Genomic DNA, 22,210 nt, shown 5'->3' on the forward strand with positions numbered 1-22,210 from the left:
CTTCACACAACAATCCTAACTTGCATTGAAAGCACAGGCAAATTTATGAATAGCGGATGCTCTTCTCAGTGATTCTCTGATTCTTTGATGTCAATTTTCACAGACAGTGTTGACAATAACACTACTAACAATACTGCTTTGTATTTATGCAGCACATTTCAAGTGTTAAAAGTGCTTCACATACATTATCCTGGCAACTGCACACATCCCAATGCCCAACACTAACAGTATTATGTCTGCACTGCAACAACTCCTATGACAACATGCTTAACGGCAGAAGCATGAAACTACAGCACGCGCTAATGGAATGGTGACAAACATCATTGTAACTGCCACTCCAAGACCTGCAACTGCTGATTCCAAATGCATGAACTTGGAGCTGAGATTCAATAATTACTTCCAGGGTAATTAAGAATGCAGCCTGAAAAACACAGATAAGTTTATGAGACGCAGAGCCCTTTTAGTGGAGTCTAGATCCAACCTATGTCCACTTTTGCCAAAGTTCAGCACCTTTCAGCTGAAAGTGTAAAATGAAGTAGTCACAAGTAAAGCGTCTCAATGGATGAATTAAACAGGTGCTGGATGAAGCAATACGTCTGCTATTCGATGTTCTGCAGCCAAGCTGCAAAGCTAAACCCTGCTTTTTTGTGCCTCAGCTGCTGGTTTAGCAACTCTCCTATGGGGCTGCTTTGTCTGTGTTCCATCTTGGCCTTTTATTTGAGCTAACTTGCAGCAGAGCGGCAGCAGCAGCGACTCTTTTGAGCTAATTTTGAGGACATGGCTAGCATCTTAGGAAACTGAGCAGGGTTTTTTTAATGGGCAGTAATTTTGTCCTGTGCAAGCACAACACTTTGCTAAGTTTCTCTAATCAACGTTTTTGCTACAGGGCTTCCAGAAATGGAGCCGGGTAGGGGGTTTATCCTGCCATCAAATGTGAAGTGTTACAAATCACAGCTTGAAAATGGCTACAGCCAGGTCTATAAAAATGTTTATATACAGTTAATCTTATATCAGCGCAGAACCTCCGACTCAGCCGTTCAGATAAGAAATGCAAAATGAAAATTAGCCAGTGAGGGTCATGGCCATGGAGCTCTTCTCGGCAGACAGATTAGAACGCTGAGGAATAAGCTCTGCCAAGAATGAAATTATAATGTGTAAGGCTTGTCAAGCTTCCCCTAAGAATGCCATTTGCTCTGCAGTTTTTAAATCACACCACATTAACCTTCAAGCTCACACGACCTAAAGGGCTCTTGCAGAACAACAACCTATTTACAGCCTTAAGTGATGAAAAGGCCTAAAAAGGGATTGGGAGAGAGAGACATGATGGGGGGAAAGGTGAATAACATCTTGGTCTTTGAATTCGTGAAATGCTTTCCATACTAAACATGTATACAATTCTTACACAAAATTATGCTGACCAAATACTAGATTGGACTAGGAACCACTCGTTGGCTTGAAAGATGTTGGATATTTAATAGGGTTTGGAGGGTGGGGGCGAGGTGGAATTGTTAAGCACCAATTGCTAAGCATTTCTTAGTAACCGACTGCTGGGCGACAGACACTTTGCAGGTGGATGTTTGCGGGAAACACAATGTGGAGGTCTGTCTTCCCATTTGGGGGGCTGAAATTCATAGGTTCATACAGATCTGCTTATGAGTTCAATTCAGTTGCTGGGTACACTAGTAGGAAACCAAGTTCAAAGTATGTCTGATTCATTCATTCATTCATTCAACACCTTTGTATACCGCCCAAAACACAAGTCTCTGAGCAGTTTACAACAAAAGTATCAGGCAATCAGAACATGCTCGGATTAACTTACCCTGGCATCTGTGACCTTGAATTCCCTTAGGATGTACTGTGGCATGTTATACTCTGCCATGGGATCCACCACAAAGTACTGATACCTGGCTGAACGCTCTGCTGGCCAATACTGGTGGCATTTTTCCTGTAGAAAGAAAATATCCATTTTTTTGTTTCTTTATTTACTATTGCACCCTATCCCATATTTAAAGGAGACAGGATACTTTACAATATATCTTTACCTTCAAAAAACAATCTTGAAAAGAGTTAGGCTAAAACAGTAGCTATAAGATTTGAAACCTATTCTGCTGATTCATAAGATGAAAGATCCAGCTAGTCCAGCATCTTCTTCCCCATTGTGGCTAGCCTAGTGCCCCTAGGACATCCACAAACAAAATATGGAGGCAACAGCTCTCATGGATGGTTACCCTCTCCCTCAAAGAAATGGCAGATTGCCTCTGGATCTGGAGGTTCCATTTACTGATCATGCCTAATTCCCATCAACAGACTTATCCTCCATGATTATTTTATAATTTTCTTGTAAAGCCATCTAAGCCAGTAGTCACCACTACATCTTGTGACAGTAAACGTTATAAATTAAGGTAGTTCTCACAACCAAAATAGGGATGGGCAGGCAGGCAGGGGGAGGCAGGCAGAGATGGACCTACCTCCCCACCCCCAGACAACTGCTGAATCCTCTTCGGTACACCACCATGTATCCACATGATCAAACAGAGCAGATTGCCAGAGGCAGAAATTCGTTTTCCTGGCCTCCATGAATCCCACATAGCACTGCGCTCGAGGACTCCCCCAGGAGTCAGGCGCTATAGGTGCACTCCGGGATTCCCCAGGGAGTCAGGCACTATAGGCTCCCGAATCAGTGTATGCTTGGGCTGCAAGCACACACAACCCTAGCCCTGGGTTAGAGGGCGTACTTGTACCCTCTAACCCAGGTAAAAGCCTAGGTTAAAAAATTGAGCTTGCTGCGGAGACAGCGCTGGGATTGGCCTCGATCCTGGCGGTACACCTGAGCAGCCCTACCCAAGTGGAGCTGCCCTAACCTGGGTAGGGCTGCTTGTGTGCTTATTCTTATTATGTGTTAATGTGAAGAAGTACATCCTATCTTGGATCTACTGCCAAACAATTTCATTGGGTGACTTCCAAGGTTTAGTGTTATGAAGGAGGGAGAAAAAGGTCACTAATCACTTCCTCTGCAATTTGTAAACCCTTCTCTAACATCCATACTCAATTCTCTCCTTCCATTCTACATAGCAGTACATATCATATACTGTACCTGAGAAATTGGAAGCAAAGCATAGGCATTCCCATCACCATAAAAAGGACACCTGTTATTTGCATAGTCACTTTATGTGTTGGGGCAGCAGCATTCTTTCACAGAAATAGCCCTGAATCCCCATTTCCAAATCCTTGGGCCTGCTACCATAAGGGAGGTTAGAGAAGTTCTACAAACAACTAAGAGATACATCTGAGCTGCTCTGTTTCACTTATGTAATAGTGGATGCTGCTTCAGGGCAGCAGTTTAAGGTGAAGGAAAAAAATTGGGCTACCGATCATAGTTACCAGAGGTGAACCAATCGGGAGGGATGGTATCTTTCTTATATGTGTCAGATCAAACGTTTACATTGTCTTCTTCTTCCTTCCCCAAGTTTGGTTCTAGTTTGTACAATTTCCCATTTCCTTGGTTCTTTAATATTTTCAGGTTCATTGTACATCAGTTTTACAAATGACATGAACATCTTTACTATAGCCACAAAAAACCCCTCACAGTTAATTGGGTCCCATTTCCTTAAGAACAGCCCTGCTGGATCAGGCCCAAGGCCTATCTAGTCTAGCATCCTGTTCCCACAGTGGCCCACCAGATGTGTCAATGAAAAAAACACCCTTCTTGCGCCCCCAGCTTCCGATTCTGTTTTGCCACTTATATGCCTAGGTATTGACACTCTGAGGCAGTGAGACCCGCCTCGAGAGGGTTAGCAGAGAGAGCGGGCTTAGCCCACAGATGAGCAGGCAGGCAGCCCTGGGCGGCCAGATCGGCCACCCACATGATTGCCGGCTCCGTTACGGAACCGGCGGGTGCCGGGTGCCGTGCAGCCTCCGGAAGCTCCAGCATGCCCTGTGCGAGCACGCAGGGCATGCTGGAGAGACTCCCGAGCCAGGAGGCTGCTTTTAAGCCTCCCGGTCAGGGTTCTACTTGTGAGTTGCCATGGCGTGGACCCATGCCGCGGCAACACACGATTGAAAAGCCTGGGTTAGCGGAGTTCTCGTGCCGCTAACCTCGGCTAAGGGGAGAAGCATTCCAGCGGGTTGCCCGCTTTGGTGAGACCAGGCTCGGCTGCGAGCCCGGTCGTTCTCACGGTCATACAAAATTGGGCTAGGCTCCCTTCGCCTGATTTTGTATGACTGTGAGAATAGCCTCAATATCTCTGCAACCTTAAATTGTACTTGCCTTTGTTTCTTCTTATTCTCGCCCACCCTGCTTCTACCTGATTGTCCTCATTAATTTGATATTACTCCCTAACTGCTGTCCCTTTCATTCTTCACGTCCACAGGCCTTGTCTCTTCTGCCAGCTCCAGGACACTGTTGCCCTCTGATTGCACATATCTAAAATTGTCTCCCTGCTTATCTTCAAGCCCCTTCCTTGGATACTATGCTGAAGCCAGCAAATACTTTATATGTAAAATACTGCAACCAAACGTATTTCCCTGAAAGTCACATAGACAGCATTGTAGCACCTACTAGGTCAGGGTTTCTTAACCTTGGGTCCCCAAATGTAACCCCTGCTAATTTGGCAAAGAGGCACCTTTTAACGTGGTGATTCTCTTTATTGAGCAGGGGGAGAGTAACTGGCCCTATTCACCCCCCAGCACATTACCTCCAGTGACTATCGCTGGTATCTATCGTATGTTTCTTTTTAGATTGTGAGCCCTTTGGGGACAGGGTTCCATCTTATTTGTTTTGTTATTTCTCTGTGTAAACCACCCTGAGCCATTTTTGGAATGGCAGTATAGAAATAAAATAAAATAAAATAAAATAAAATAAAATAAAATAAAATAAAATAAAATAAAATAAAATAAATGTTGGACTTCCAACTCCTATCATCCCTAGCCACAAAGGCTATTTCTGGGGATGATGGTTTTGATGATGGATGATAAGTTTTAATCCAACAACATCCGGGGACCTAAGGTTAAGAAACCCTGCACTAGAGGTATTTTTCAATATTTTTTGAAGCAACCTTGAGGACTAGAAACTACTTTTTGCAAAATGCTGAGATACTTTCCCCAGGGCTTGTGTGAGAGTACTCATTGCCTGGAGAGTGCAAGCCCGTGATATTTTCCTTGCAAAATAGCCATATACAAGCTTTATTCATATATAATGCTGCTCTTATTGCAAACAGATTCATTCCTCTGGCAGTGTTCTGTGGAAGTATAATAAAGCTTAAGAGTGTAAACAAACTGCCAGAACTGCAAAGGCTAGCAGATTAGATACTGAGGAAATAAAACAGAGATGACTTAAACTTTTAGCAAGTCTTACAAGTCTACAGCAATATTAAAAATATAATACTAAGGAATTAGAGGTGTGCACTGAACCTTTATTTGTGGTTCAGTTTGAATAGGAACTGAAATTTGAACTGAACCACCGGTCCTCAAACCGGTTCAGTCACACTGGCCAGGAGTCCGGTCAAACCAGTTCAAGCGGCTATACTTGTAAAGGGGAATCTGGTGACTATTCCCCTTTACAAGCAAAAGGGAACCCTGCCTTTAAGAGGTTTCTAAGGGCGGCAGTGGGAGGCAGGTTGTGAGAGAGCACCTTACTGGTGGTGCCGGGCACCAGCTCCTCTAGATCCCAGTACTCCCCGCCAGCAGCGTGGCCCACTGAATAGTAAAATAATCCATCTTGTAACTTGATGGCATATAATAAACTTCTGCAGAAACAGAATTTTGTATTTTTTCATGCTAAGTGCCAGTTAACTTTGGGTATAATGTAATAACGGAATACTGTTTAAAATCCAGGAGGGCTCCTAGACTAAATTTGATTTTAAGGATTTAAAATGAGAAAAGCAATAAAGATGCTTTTCTTTACCATTTCATAGTAATGTGGAATAAAGGTGCCTTATTGATGACTAAGCTATTTAAGGTGTGATTACCCCACTAACTGAGCAAAGAGGCACCTTATTAAAGTGGCAACTCTTTACTGAGCAAGGCGAGAGCTACTGGCCCTTTCCATCCCTAGCACAGCATCCCTCCAGTTGCTGTGGCTGGTGTCTATCTTATGTTTATTTTTTAGATGTCCCCTTTGGGGACACGGAGCCATTTGATTTATATCTATGTAAACCACTTTGGGAACTTTTATTGAAAAGCAGTATATAAATATCCCTTGTATTGTATCAGATTTGTTATTTGAAAAGCCGTCTTGCCGCTCCGGTCAGCGTAATACTGGAAGTGGCAGGCACACGGGCTTCTGTCACACTCATGCCCACACACCCACCACTTCTGGTATTATGCTGACTGGGGTGGCAAGAGGGAATACACCCCCCCGCACCAGCAGTGCTGGAGGTAAGAGCACCCTCCCCACTCCTTAAAGGAGCCCCCGAGTTTGAACTGGTTTGAACATGGGGGTCCCAAACCTGTTTGGCATTCTAGGTGTTGGAAGTGAAGGACTCTGCACTATCTCCTGTCTCAATGACATAGGAGGACAGACTAGTGAGTCAAAGGGCTAGAGGGTCAAGATATTGGTCATCCCTTCTCTACTGCTCTGACACTAACCCTTTGGAATGTAGACTGCTAATCTTAGGGAGTTCCTTCCTTCCAGCCACTTCCTTCCTCTCTTCTCTTCTCTTCCTGTTCCTTCTACTTTGCAACATGCAAGCTCCTCTCCCCTGTACCATGTCTGCAGAGATGCAGAATCCATCTGCATCAGTTAGCTAGCTAGATTAGAGATCCTAACTCCTCACTTTCCTATGTAGAATGGAGTTCTTTAATAAATGCCATATATATTGATTTGAAACTATGAACTGGCTCCAAGTTACTTTACTCTCAGCATACACACATGCCTAACCAAATTCCGCTGTGTTGTGCCTCTGTGCACTCTGCTATAATGAAAAAGGGATTCTCTTGCCAGAGAGAATTCCCAACACTAGGAATAGAAGTCAAACAGGTTCATTTACAGCCCTAGCAGTTACAAAATAGACTATTTTATCCAGGTGTATGTAGTGGTTAGAGTTTTGGAGTAGGACTAGGGAGATCTGAGTTCAAATCCCCATTCAGCCATGAAACTCACTGGGTGACTCTGGGCCAGTCACACATCTCTTAGCCTAACCTGACTTACAGGGTTGTTGTTAGGATAAACATAACCAGGAACTCTGGGCTGTGAGTTGTTTGGAGGAAGAATGGGATAGAAATGTAATTTTTTTTTTAAAAGGATGATTCACCCTCAAAGTCTTAAGGATTTCTCTTGGAGATTTTCCTGTCAATATGGCTGATAGTCCTGCAACAGCCCCATTTAACCTCTGAAATGACACAGTGATCAGGGCTGATGATACGATCAAACCAACTGCAGAGCCAAGTTGGCTCTTTGTTTTTCTGCAGAGTTGCCAGAATGAAGCAGTTGGAAAATAGGACACCACAATAATCAGGTATGGCCTACTGGTTGGTAGAAGTACCCCCCACCCCACCCCAGGTCTGGGATTTCAGAGCTACTAATGTAGTGGCAACAAAAGAAAACAAAAGCAAGGAGATTCTGAACAGGAAATTTCCAAGATTAAAAAGGGAGGGACTATTATGTTAGGCAGGAACTGCATTGTGGGCTTTTGGAGCAAAGTGGATGAGAAATTATTGCCTAGTAGGAACACAAAGTGGGCAGGGCTCTAGGTGTGCCAATTCATCATCAAAAACAAACAACAACAAATATTTATATACCACTTTTCAACAAGAGTTTCCAAAGTGGTTTACACAGAGAATGAATGAATGAATAACCACTCTGAGCCATTTTTTGGAAGGGCGGTATATAAAATGAATGAATGAATGAATGAATGAATGAAATGGATCCCTGTCCCCAAAGGGCTCACAATCTAAAAAGAAACATAAGATAGACACCAGCAACAGTCACTGGAGATACTGTGTTGAGGGTGGATAGGTCAGTTACTCTTCCCCTGCTAAATAGAGAGAATCACCATGTTTAAAAGGTGCCTCTTTGCCCAGCTAGCAATTCAATCAGTGTCAAGGAGTTCTCTTTGTATTAGGGTGAGGTCAGGTGGTCAATTCAGACTCCTATTTTAGTTTAGGAGCTTTGTTTCCCCAGCTGGCAGTTTTACCTTTATTAAGAATACAAGAGCACTTTCCCAGGCTTGCAGTGTCAAAGCATAAACTCCTGTCTTTGTGAAAGCCTCACTTGCCCTAAATGGAGGCTCAAATCTAAGAGGGGTGGTGGTGCTTTGGGAGCAGTGAAGAAGGACAGGATGTAGGCAAACAAATCCAAACAGGATAGAGATTTTCCTGGACAGTCAACCTACTAATGTAGCAATGATGTGTCAGTCTGCTTTAGATAAGGATGTGTTTTCCTTGAAGAAACATGTTTGCAATTTGGCAGTACTCTTGGACTCTGCATTGCTCCTGGAGAGCTGAGTGGTGGCTGTGATATGGATTACTCTTGTTGCTAAATTCTTTTGAATTGTCCAAAATGTAAGTATCCCACACAAAATGTCCTCTTTTCGCTGGTTTCAATTCCTTGTCTATGTGGGGTATAAAAAATTTATTGGCAGCATAATCAGCCATTATACTGTACATGTGCTAGCAGAAGACAGGTAACCAATTTATCATTGTTTGCCTCTGCCTTGGATTGTGGGCTTCTAAAAAAAGAATAGGAGTACTTCTTTGACATTATTATAGGGTCAAATGTCAATGAATTCGTTTAGGAAATTCTGCTTTTTGCTTATGTATTCTAATTTGCAAAGTGAATCAATTGATTCACTTGAATCATCATCAGTGTTCCATCTGTCAAGTATTAGTAAGTCTGTGAAAGAATATTCTTCCCATGAAAGAACATGGAATGTTCTTTCCATATGTTAGGATTCTGACATCTGAGTGTCCTTGTGGATGATGTGGAAAGTTTAGTGGGGCAGAGGGTGTGTGGTGGAAATACAACAGGGGAAGCAGGACAGAAGCTGAGCCTTTCCTTCTTTTTCTACACTTTGATGGAGTTTTTTGTGTGTGTGCTTGCTTCTCCCCTGGTTTTGTCCTATCCTGCCCACCTTGTCATAGGAACATTCAGGTCATCATTGGAAAATTAATTTTCTCAAACTATTTTAATAGACTAGCTCTGGAGCAGAGCACATCCAACATCTGAAAGCAAGGACGATTTCAGTAGCACCAACTGTACCATCAGATTCCTGGACAATCTTGTTTTGTTGCTCATCTGCTTCATCAATGGAGACTGTAGATACAGTAATTAGTTTCTTTTATTAAAAGTGAGGTTGATTCTTCAACTCTTTTTTGATTGGCCTGGGTAATAACTTCAAATGTTTTTGACATCTGCCTTGTGTAATGTACATGATCCAAGGTAAAGAACAGAAGTATCTGTTCCCCTAAGACTTCAGCACATACATACGAGTCTTTCTCTGTGTGGGTTCTGATGAACATCTGAATGTTCATGCTGTAGAACAAGCTGTAGAACAAGATCCTGAGTCAAAACATGAAAGTGGAACTCTTCTGTTGAATGTCATCTCTTCAGAAATGCACTTTTATATCTCCAGAATTCCAAATGTCAAGTATTCTGTTCGAAACTGTGAAAGTCTAGGACAGTTTTTGGTAGAATGCTTAAATCTTGCGAAGTATGCTGCCTTTCAGAGTAAGTCTGCTGCTCCAGAGAATATCAGCTGACCCTGTGAGGACTGATGTCCACACAGGTCTTCCCAAGACACAATTCAGTGTCTTCCACAAGGCCATTTTGGTGTGCAAGTCACTATGCATAAACTCACAAAGACAAGGCTTAAGTGTTTGGTCACTTCCACTGTAAAAACCTGGCAAAGGCAACCAGAGATTGGTCCAGAACAGTTCCTAGGATTTCTCTTGGATTGAGAATACAATTGATTGCATTCTAACATCAGTGGCAGCCCACAGGTGGATCTTATCTATGGGCAAAGTGGGCAGCGCTCACCTTACATTTTTCAGTCAGCCATGTTGTCACTCCCTCCATTTTGTATGCCTAAGGTTGTTCCCTGCTGTTCTTGTCTGCAGCCTGCTACTGCTTTAAGAGTTGTGAGGTAGGTGATAGTAGCACCAAAAAATGAAAAGGCCCAGATCTTTTCAAATATAAATATTAATAAGGCAGGAGCCAATAAAGCATGCTCACTTTTGTTTTTGCATAGTGAGCGGTCCTAGGACCACTCTATAAACCAATCAGAAAGGAACTAAGCTGATTGAGCTGGCAGCCTATCAGAGTGCCCAGAGGCTGGGAACTCTTTTTCTTTTAGCTACTCAGAAGAATCCAATCACCATTTTGGTTAGAGAGCAGGTAGGCTTGCTGGCTGTTGGTAAATCTTATATTTGCTGCCTTCTTTGTTTGTGTTTGTTTGGAGGGGAGGAATGCAACCTCTGCTTTATCTCCCTTGCCCTCTGATCTGATCTGTATGCAAAGCATTATGGCCCATTGCCAAAATGACATGCCAAAAAACACTGGAAGGAACAGCAAAGTGTAGGACTGGACTATTAGATTACAAACTGGCATAAGAAACCAGAAAGTTCTTTTAGGGCATATGCATGGATTTCTGAGTCCAAACTGCTTTTCAAATAATTGCAGAAGTGGCTTACCATTTGGGTATGGTATTGAGAAGGAATGGATTCTGTTGGGAGGAACATAATTTTAAAAATCCATTTGCTATGCAGAAAGCGAACCAGGTTTTCCCGCTGGGTTGTGGCGAGTATCCGTAACATTAATCTGTCCACTGAGGGTTATGGTTCATTGGGCAAGGATTAAGGAAGTGAACTCTATTTTTTAAAAAATTTGTTGCTTGCTAGGATGGACACCGAGGCTAAGCGGTGGGCGCCCAAGGCAGCAGAGAGTGGCACCCAGCTGTCCGGCAGGCATGGAGTAGGGAGAGGGTGTCCATGCACCTTTGCTTTCCATGGTGTCCTCTAAGTTGCAGGAGATGGTTCATAGCTGCAGCAAGCATCACTGAAACACCTGTGATTTTCTATTATTTATGTACACATTTTTGAAATAGGCAAAGCTGCCCTTATAACTTCAGAATGCATTTGTTCTCCACTTTTGTAGCTGGTTCCTGCTTTACCTGTGGCTTATATAGATTTATTTACTTTTACAAGTATAGCCTGTGCTTCCTCCAAGAAGCCCAGAGTCGTGCACATGATTACATTTATCTTCCCCACAGCCCTATGAGGAAGGTTATGCTGAGAGATAAGTGACTGTCCCAGAGTCACCCAGTGAGTTTTATGACTGAATGGGGATTTGAAAATGGATTTCCCCAGTCTAGTCCAGCACACTAACCACTGCACCACTCTGGCTCAGATTATTTTCTTCTTGTTATTTATTAGTAGTAGTATTCATCTTTTAAATAATCAGGCAGACAGAGCTGCCCTGGTGACTTCAGAATGCATCCACTCCTCACAGAAGAAGTCTTTTGTAGCTGGTCTGTGCATTACTTGTGGCTTGTACAGTGTTTTGATCCTGCCATGTTAGAGACAAATCTACACAGTACTGTAGTCCTGTAAAGCACTATAAAGTAACTGATGTTTCTGTATCTCTGCTGAGGAGTGTAAGACTGAGATTTGCAATTGAGATTTGTGTGCTTGTGTGTGTGTTGGTATTTTGATCCCACTCATTAGTTACAAATCTTTGCCAGTAACTGCTAAGGCACCTGCCTAGTCCTGGCTCCACCTCCGCATCTGCCTACAATTGACTCCACCTCTCACTGTGGCTCCACCCATCACCTGTCCTCCCTAATGCTCCACTCCCCAAGTCCCAGGAACTACCGGTCACTACTGTGGCAGGCCCAGTTTGGACTGGATATTCCAAGAGTTACTGGGTTAAATATATTTTTTTTACCATTGATATGAATACAATATCATACAATATTAAATTTAAACGTTTACATCCTAAATCTATGACAACATGAAAGATCCACATCTTTATCTTGTACCCTGTGTACACTGAAAACCTATAGAATGTGTGTACAAATAGAATTTGGTCCAACAGTGGTAGTTACCTTGCCTCTTTTGAATTTCCTATTCAACAAGACAACAACTTTCTATGCCAAACTAATTTTTGACATTTGCTTTCTGGAAAAGAGCCATGTACTTACTCTGCCCATTTCTCGTAGTTTAGTAAGCATGACTACGATGGTTGAATTGTGCTCCCAAAGCATCCTCCAGAAATCTTCTGTTGTTTCTGCCAAAGGTCCCTGCGTAGCTATATAGGCTTTTTGTTGCCTAAATTTAAAATACAAGAACAAACATTTGCCAATCAAAGGAAGTCAACTACTCTCTTGTTGCATGTAAACACTCTCCTAAAACATCATTCCAAGACATTTACAGCTGTAAATTATTGATTGTAAGCACATTAAAAACATATTAAAGATTGTTTAATCAAACAGTAGCATTGTCTTATTTTTAGAAGTTTGTGGAAGAAATTGCTTTGTTAATATTGTGATTTATGGCTTTATCTTATTTAAATTTTAATGTAACTCTAATAGCTCAATTTTGTGTGTCGCAAAAAGCACTTAGGAAACACTTAGTGGTAAAACTCCATTTTACATCCAAGGCTGACTGTCATACAGTCTATTGAGTTTATGACTTATAGTTTCAAAACACTTGTTTGTTAACTCTTTCAGTGATGCAATGGCATCAGGAAAAGTAAGAAGAGTTTTGAAGTCAGGGCACAAAGACGGGACTGGGGTGTGCTAGTTTTCCTTATGGCTACCAAGACAAATAACCATATGTTGTTGTTAAAGTCCCAGCTGCACACAGAGGCCCAGTCAATCTTTTCAAATGCATGCATTATATTTGAAATAACCAGAAAATGCTGGAAATCCTGCCATTAGGAATCCCATACAATCTGGTTTCTGCTTTACTGTCAACATTATAGAATTAGAGTAATGAGTGGACATTTACACATGTTAATGTCATGATATGCGTTATGTGAAAATCAAGCCATTATATTATAAGTTTCTCTCCAAGTTCAGCAGGAGATATAACAAAATATTCCACATGAAAGCAGCTGTAGGGAAAGGTTCCTTTCCAGAGGCTCCCTTTGTGATATGAGAGCCCTCAGGCCTCACAGCGTTTTCTCTTTCAAGATCTCTCCAATAATACTGGAAGAGCTAGGCCATGGCTTTTCACACCAGCACCACCTCTGCTGAAATCTGGAGCAATGCCTGCATGACATAGAGCTGAGTTTTAACTCCTCCCATCTGAGATTTCTGAGTGACACAGGAAGGAACAACTCTGCAGCAGCTTCCTGATCCACAGCCGGAAGAAGTTCTATCACATGATAGCAAGAAAAATCATCTGCAAAGTGCCTTGGACTAGATTTACTAACATTAATTTGTAACACACAGACTTTTTTTTTTAATCTCAAAAGAGTCCCCTTTTGGATACCTGTATCCATCGATAAAACTGGCATTGATATAATCAGAGCCTTCTACCCCTCGGATAGGCTGCAAACATATCCTCGTGGATTCATATGGCATAATATTAACAAGGCGATTTTTAAATTTATTACATGGAAGATTGGCACTGATGAATCTTGAAGTGTGAGCTTTAGAGCTGGCTAGCCTCTGTGGAAAAGAGAGAAAAGATATTGAAGGAAGTTTGAAAAATAGCATGTGTTGCATGCAACATGTTAGAAGGAATAGTGGAACCACTTAGAAGGAACCACTTAGAATGCATTACTGATCTGTTACCGAAAAATCTATAAAAGAAAAGGCTTTCATGCTAGAACATTTGCTGCACAACTTAAAATCTAGCCTGTATTTTACCTCATCTCACCCAAATAGAAAAGAAACAGTACAAAATGCATCTCTATAAAACCATGAAGAACTCCTCTTATGTGAAGTACCTTAAATTCCAGTTCCATTCCTGTGACATTCTCTCCTGCTTCTATCTGTGTCAGCTTCTGAATATATGCATACAGGTTTCTGGCCGGCACTTCGGTATTTCCACATGTCACTGCTTCAAGCAGTGCATCATGGATAAAGATGTATTGGTCCTCTGTTTGAACCATGTAATTCCTCTGAGCTCTCATTAGAGTTACGTGACCATAAATATCTACAGTCTTTTCATGCTTTATTCTCTCTAGCATGGCATCTATTACAATGAAACAGCCAGTCCTTCCAACACCGGCACTAGAGGGGGAGGGAGAGAGAGGGAGAGGGAGAGGGAGAGGGAGAGAGAGAGCGCAACATGAGATATATATAAAGGACAGGGATGTTTTATATCATGTCATTTCTTGACATATTGTCATAGTATTTACTTTAAACAAACCTCACCGTAGTTTAGGCAACATTCCTGCTTCTTTATAAACACACTGGTCCTACTTATTTGTGTGCAGAGTTGAAACCTGAGGTTCCCTTTTCAACCAATTTCCCTAGTTGTGTGGAAGCTACTTACCCATAGCAAGATTCTCCTCTTCCCCAGCCAGATAATGATTGGATGAGAAAGATGCATGCAGTTGGCTCTGCCCACATGGTTTCAGCACACAAATACTTATTGCCACAGTGTGAAATCTTGTCACAGGGAGGCAGCTCCCATGCTGCTGAGGCATTCTTATTCTTAGAAGAGGCTCTTGGCCCCAGATTTCAGATGGCAATCGGTCAACACATCCCTCCCACTATCCCAATGTTCTCCATTGAGAAGGCATAGAGTCACTCTTCCCACATGGTCCCCAGGATTATATCACACATTTGGTGCACATGATGAAAAATGTAGGCAATGTGTAAAAATCTGCAAGGAGTTGTCAAGCATAATACACTCTTAGTATGACAGAAAAAGCCTCTCCTTCAGAACAAGCGTAGTATATAGAATAATACACTGTTGACAAGGAGCTTTGGAAATCATGGGTCCTAACATAAACGGAAGATCAAAAGATTTGACATATAAACCCCATGGGACAGATTATAAATGTTGACAAGAGGGATCCAGAACAAATTCTGGTCCATTTACCTCTCTGGGCTCTTGTCTACCATCTGGAATACCAGATGTCATGCTGCAACACTATATGTCATTCTACTAACCCTCTCTGCAAAGCTCCAAAACCACACTGATGTTCACTAGAACTCTTGTGTGCATCAGGTCTGAACTGACTGAAAGATCATCACTATGAGTAGTGATAATCACTATAAGATCATTGCTATGAGTGATCAGGCTGAAGCCCACAAGTAAGCCTTATCCAGCATCTGGCACCAGACACATTCCTATTCCTGGCTTCAAATAAATGCCCTTTTCTTCTTACCATTGATTGCAAGTTATACTACAACCTGGTGAACAAAACAAATAATGATAATAATGCCCTAAAAGATTCAAAGTTGCTATTGTTCTATATTCAATACCTTATGGTATTAATGGCATTATTATGGCATCCATAATAATGGAATGCTTCAATGAAATCTTTCCTGGTTTCCAGACTTTCAATTCATTCTCCCTTTTTAGCACACGCATGTTCCTGAAGAAGGCCTTGAGAACATGTGTGGCATAGCTGTTGCCAAAGTAACCACACAATATCACTTCCCTTCTCCTGTGCCTTATGGCAACAAATATCATGATGCATCAGCCTCTGACAGGCCACAATCACAAGTTGTGTACAACTAGATGCATTGTATGGAGCTGCATATGGCAGTGGCTGCTGTTTGGTCAAACACAAATAAGCACAGTCCCGTTTCAAACCATAACGCAGGTGTCCTAAGGCTATCACAGGGAGGACAGAAACCTTGATTTAGCTCTTCATCAACTGAACACTCCTCTACTACAGGCCATGTTTCACCAATCCACAGTTTTGGATCACAAATATGCTCTATTCCTCCTACTAGTAGTCCATAAAAGACTGGATGTAGAGCAGTATTTTTTAGTAACTGTCACATCCTTGTTTGCAAGAGACATTGTCCAGTTTGCTATTCTTTATGATATAATTCTCCCATGCTGAGCTTTTCCAGATGCAATGTACTTGACTGGCTCATGTTCAGCATGTACTACAATAGGGGAATGGCCAATTAACAGGTGCCATTTTTGTAATGCATTTATCAGAGACTGGCATTCTTTCTCACAAGGGGAGAATTTATGTTCTGTAGGGTTTTGTAACTGTGAACCATAGGTGACTGGGCGCCCCCACAGGGGCGTAGCAAAGTTGGAGTGGGCCCACAGAAAAGATTTTAAAATGCACCCCCCCACTGAAGCATAGAACATCATCCTAAATTATTTTTTAAAAGGTTTTGTAAATTGTGGACGATGCAAGTCATTTAGTGGTACTAGAGAAAGACCTGCTGTTCTGGTAGCTCCAGGTCTTCACATTCATATCTGTTTCGGAGGATGAATACAACTGAAGGAAGTCCCCTCACTTCCTGGTGCAATACTGTAGTAAGCTGTATATGAAATTGTTTTTTGTTATCAGGAATTATCAAAACTGTAACTTGACTCAGAGTCTCCTTTAACACGTTAAAAGATCTCTGTTGAGCAGGGCTCCAGATAAATTCAGCATCTTTCTTTAGAAATTCATAGGTTTTTCTGTTATAGCAAAATTAGGGATGAAATCTCTAGAGAACTCCACTACTCCAAGAAAACTTCTGACAGTGTGAACGTCAATAGGAACAGGCAATTCTAAAATTGCTTATACCAATTCAATGGCCAAATAAGTAACCCTTTCCTGATATAGCTGCACTTTGTCCCTGTTTAGTTTAAATCCACTATCCTGAATGAGTTGAATCACCATCTCTGTAAATTCTTGATTGTGCAATTATTAACGCATCATCTACAAAACTAAAGGCTTTGGAACAGTGCTCAGCAGGCAAGGTGCTAAGCATAGCTGAGATCACAGAGCTGCATAGGGCAGGTGTATTTACCTACCCCTGGCAAAGCTTAGTGTACAGGTATTGGACGCCATCAATCGTAGCTGCAAAATATTTATAATCTTCCGGGCATATCCCGAATCATGAAAAATGCATTCAATAAATCAATACAACTATACTATTTGATCCCCCCTTTTAATGAAATAATTACCTCCTCATAGTTACCCACACTTTGTGCCAAAGGAACTGGATGAGCATTTAGAACTCTGAGATCAGTCACAGCTCTCCATTCCCCTGAACCTTTCCTAACTGCCCAAACTAGAGAATTAGTAGGACTCTCTGCTCAATTAATATGTTAAATACTTCTTGGATTCCCTGTCTTGCTTCTTCTGGAATGGGATATTGCCTTTGAGGAGAAGGTAAACATGCCTATACCTTTGGTGCTACATAATTTTTCACCAACTCCACCTCATCCTTATGTTTTATTCATACAGAAGGGAACATTTTAACCCACTCATCTATTGGATCCAACTCAATAGGACACACAGAGATGCTATTGTTTGCCATCTGGCATCAGGGGCAATTACATAGGCTATAGCCCATTCATTTGGGTTGTGATACAACATTTGTGAGGTTAGATCTACAATTAAGTTTCCAGCTCTCATTGTGGAAGATCCTAAAATCCCAGTTTCATTTCTTTGGGATGCAGCACCTTCAGTTAGGAGCTGTAATGGTCATATTTTAGAAGATTTTTTTTTTAACCACTGTAAAAATCAAAACAGTTTAAAAAGGGAATATTCTAAATTCTAATCCGTGATCAAAACTTTTATAATCCCTTATCGTAGAAGGATGTCCTTCCCTCCCAAAAGGCTGGTTTGGAGTACATGTTAAGTTTTGGTAGGCCGCTTCTAATTAGAAGATACTAAATGACATCTTAATTAGATCTTAAAATGACATCTTAATTAGAAAGATGTCATTTTAGAATGATTAGGTACTGATCAATAATGCTTCATTGGCGGAATACATTAATTGCTGACCATCATACAAAATTATTTAGGATTATATGATCTCACTTGTCAGTTGACCATGATCTAATGGCCATCTCTCCTCAGAAAAAGCCCCTTCTGTGTTCTTGTGGCTTTTCTTGTTAGAAAACAAGCCATCTACTGGTACCTGATTTGCATAGATGACCAATACCCATCCAGATTAATCTGTCTAACTCCATAGCTGGTCTAACTTCCCTATTCTCTGCAAAAAGGCCAGCAAAGCAAATTTGCAAACTGTCATCTTGGAAACAGATTTGAACCAAGATTCATATATGGATTCTTAATTCAAAGCACAGAAACCCCTTATGTGACAAAATGATTACCTATTCAAATAATGACCCTATGGTATATGTGAAATATATTTGTATATGTTGAAAAATGAAGAATGCAAACTCCATTCTCCTTCATATTATCCCCATTTGATGTCCTGCTAACTTTAATTAGGAAATGACATCACATCCCCTATTAAAGAAAGGTACACCTACTTAAGTAGTTTCAGCAAATGTAGCATCTTAACAATAATATCTTGACAAAATAAGCTTTTAAAGCTTCCTAATATTTTTCTTAATCCAGATACACATTCCTATCATTATAATCAGCATAAAAACCTGAAGATCCACAGAAATTACAATGGGTATTGCATGAGATTAAGAAATCAATTTCTTTCAGGGGATCATCCAAGAAACATTTTCCAAAACCTATGTTGTACTGCTTTAGCTATTTTCTCACCTTCTAATCTCACTGAATCAGTTGCACGGTCAATGATCTGGGGGGAGTTATTGAATTCTTCAGCAATTTGTAGAATTTGCTTCTTCAGTTTTTTAAATTTAGTCATACATTTGAGGATTTCAAAATCATCCTCAAAATGAAATCCATCCAGTTATTATAACAAACTGTATAATTGCTGTTTGGAGTAATTGATAAGTGTCTGCCAAAACAATCTATAACCCAGGGCAAACAGAAACAAAATGCAAAGTTCCATGTAATGTAACAAAATGCAAAGTTCCATTTTGATATTCACAACCATGGCTTTGTAATTCTTCTGATTCATTATCAATCAAATGAGAAAGACTATTCAATTGCTTATAATGAGATTACTGTGGTTACTGCAGTTTACCATGGATCATTCTGCTATCCTAGAATTCAATGGACACTATTATTTTTGGAATGATATAACTGGACTTCCAGATAGGTATCCAGATGTTATCAAGCCTGCAATATGAGCAGGTTTTTCCCCTGTTACACTGCCACCAACTACCCAATTTCTGGAAACATTCCAAACATTTGGAATTTGCTAAAACTAAAAAGGTTAGTTTTACCCTACTGAAGATGTGTTGTTGGGTTTCTTTATTTGATACACTATAAGTGAAATTTTAGCTGCGATAGGATATGGACCTTTCCAGTTGTACTCTAGGACATGAGCCTTTTCCTATTAGCAGATCCTCAATTTTCCAATTATCTGTCATAACTCTGGACCCACAAGTATCAACTTGTTCAAAGTTCCATTTGTTGTTTTGCTGTACATGGTATAGACCAGGGCTGCTCAACTTTGGCCCTCCTGCAGATGTTGGCCTACAATTCCGATAATCCCTGGCTATTGGCCACTGTGGCTGAGGATTATGGAAATTGTAGTCCCAAAACGCTGGGGGGCCTAAGTTGAGCAGGCATGGGGTAGACAAATATGGCTGACATACTAGAAACATCTTGGAGACATTGAGAGCAGTCATATTAATAATCTGTTTCATATTCACAGTCTATCTTGAAGCTGGGTTGCTTGGGAATTCAGCCCAAAGTGGGTGATAAACTCTGTCTAAGGTTAAATACTGGCACGAGATCCGAAGTCAACAAGTACCATGAGGAAAAACTGAAAATAACTTTGAAAAGAGAGTTCAAGAGGGCGTGAAACTATTAAGAGGTAAAAGAGGCAGAATTAGCGGGAAAAGAAGACCGTTGAGCCTGACTCTAGTCTGGCACTGTCAAGAGACATGAGAGGTGTAGAATAAGTGGGAGGCCCACCTGGGCTGCTGGTGAAATACCACTACTCATCATTTTTTACTGTGAGGTGGGCGGGAAGGGCATTTATTTTTCTGTATAAGAAAAAAGTGTTGATGCAAGGATCACAGGATCCATGATGCTCCCAGGGACTTGCAATTCACCTGTGCTCATTGGTTTCCCTACAACATTGATGGAGGCTGAAATCCATGATGCAAGAACGTGGATCTATTATTTTTTATCCTTTTGTTAAGAAATTGCTTACTTAAGTTCCACAATTAAGCTATGTTTTATTAATGAGGGACCGGCATATTTTGTATCTATGGTATATATCCTAATTTAGCTGGACTTGCAAGGTTCAGTATCACTTTTTCAGAAATTATTTTAAAGAGAGAGAGATTCCCCCGCCTTCTAACTATATGCAACAAATCTACTGACATTTAGGTTTCAACATTTTTAGTCAAAAGTGACATCTCTCACTGCAATTAGTTGATTAGCAAAGTAAAGCTGGGATTTTAAAAATTATTATTATTTGTGGAACAGTTAGAATTACATTTTTGTCAGGATCACCAAGGTGTCCTTAACAAGTCATATTTCTCTCATTGAGTTTATTAGGGTTTCTTTTATTTTTCTAGCACCAAAGTAGCCTACGTGACTTAAACTGAAGGACTGGAATTCCTAAAGAGAAAGCAAGTCACTTTGATCTTGAAGAGCTGAGCTTGGCGGAATGGTGACAATGACCGAACTGCATTGTGCTCCCGTCCCCACATCATCCCTACAGTGTTCAGCTGAAAACATGGCATGAACAGCTACACTGATAAGCCATCTTTGCTTTATTGAAGTTTTCACTTGTCCTAGTTGCCAAGGACTGAGAAGGAGTGTCTGAAGTCTTCAAAAGGAGCAGAATGAGCTTCATGCAGCTGCAGCTAAGTTTGTTACACTAAGGCCTGGAAACCTTGGAGCAAGCAAAAAAAAAAAAAAAAAAAGGCTGTTCACAGTCTCATTCTTAATATATAGCAAATAGCATCCTAGCCAATTGTGCACGCTTTGATGGAGTGAGGCCGCATGGCAGGATCCCTCGCACCCAACTCCCTAGTCACTTTTCCAATCTTGCACAGCCCTTCCAGAGTGTGAGGAGTGCTCTGCTCTCGAAGGGCCCTTGTGCAACAGCGCACATGTAGTGGAACTGGGGTGGGGACTGAATGCAGGCTGCCATTGCGCTCTGTCAATCCTTCAAAATATGTGCACTTGTTAATAGGGATGTCAGCCGCTGATCACAGTATCCCAGACCTGTCAGAGTTGGACTTTATGTAAACACATGTTGTAACCCTCTTCCTTTGTGGTGCGATGTGGGCGGGGAGGTGGAGTGGCTGTGGTCAATCTATCCCTGGTCCCCCAGCTTAAGTACAGGTATCAGACCATATTGAATGTGTGTACTTAAGCTGGGGGACCAGGGATAGATTGGGACTTTTGTTGGTGTACCGGACTTGGTCTCAGGACTTGCGTTGGAGTCTCACAGACTTTTGGTGCTGGGGGACTTCAATGTTCGTTTCAGGTCCAATCTGTCCGGGGCAGCTCAGGAGTTCATAGTGGCCATGAAAACAACTATGGGCCTATCTCATAGCACTCGTCTCTGACGCTGGCGCACGCCGCGCAGGGTGCATGCGCGCTGCTAGCGCTTGGCTCTTTTAAGCCTTCAGGAATAACGACGCGGGCAGGGGCGGCAGGGAGGAACTCTGCCGCCCCAAGAAGATGTTTAAACGGAACAGCGCCGGAGGGGGAAGAGCGGTGGTGGGGGTGTGTTAAGTACTACCCCCCCTTAAAGTAACAGGCCCCCCCGTGCCGGACCAGGGGGCCTCCGGACCTTGCACGCCCCTAATTAGAATGGGACGCCCGAAGAGGTTATTGGATCCAGTAGGATTCCAAGAAGCCTTGGAAGGATTTAATGTTGATTTTGCCAGTGATCCTGTTGATGCCCTGGTTCAGAATTGGAACAACTTGCTCACCAGGGCAGTAGACACGATTGCTCCTAAGCATCCCCTTGACCCGCTTCAAAATTGGCCCGTTGGTATATGGAAGATCTACGGGGGCTGAAGTGGCAAGGTAGGCGATTGGAGCACAAGTGGAGAAAGACTCGACTCGAATCCGACAGATTAGAACATAGAGCACACTTAAAGATCTATGCTCAGGCAGTACGTGCGGCAAAGAAGCAATTCCTTTCTGCCTGTATTGCTTCTGCGAGTTCACATCCGGCGGAGTTGTTCAGGGTTGTGAGGGGACTAGTATCTGCCCCCCTCCTTTGAAGCAGAGTTTGGAAGCATCAGTCACCCACTGTGATGTGTTTAA

General features: G+C 41.8%; 1 protein-coding gene across 42 annotated transcripts in view; it reads right to left on the reverse strand.

Annotated features, from left to right (window-relative positions):
• The window catches only part of PTPRD (protein tyrosine phosphatase receptor type D), a 1,992,390-nt gene that overhangs the window by 17,745 nt on the left and 1,952,435 nt on the right, over positions 1 to 22,210 (reverse strand). For all 42 annotated transcript variants that reach the window (XM_053297923.1, XM_053297924.1, XM_053297928.1 and 39 more), the window contains 4 exons: positions 13,889 to 14,174; positions 13,429 to 13,607; positions 12,135 to 12,261; positions 1,820 to 1,945 (listed from right to left, as the gene is read on the reverse strand). In XM_053297923.1, coding sequence (XP_053153898.1) covers positions 1,820 to 1,945; positions 12,135 to 12,261; positions 13,429 to 13,607; positions 13,889 to 14,174 — 718 coding nt within the window. The remainder of the gene's footprint in view (positions 1 to 1,819; positions 1,946 to 12,134; positions 12,262 to 13,428; positions 13,608 to 13,888; positions 14,175 to 22,210) is intronic.

The sequence above is a fragment of the Hemicordylus capensis genome, chromosome 2 (assembly GCF_027244095.1).
Source record: "Hemicordylus capensis ecotype Gifberg chromosome 2, rHemCap1.1.pri, whole genome shotgun sequence".
Classification (NCBI taxonomy): Eukaryota; Metazoa; Chordata; class Lepidosauria; order Squamata; family Cordylidae; genus Hemicordylus; species Hemicordylus capensis.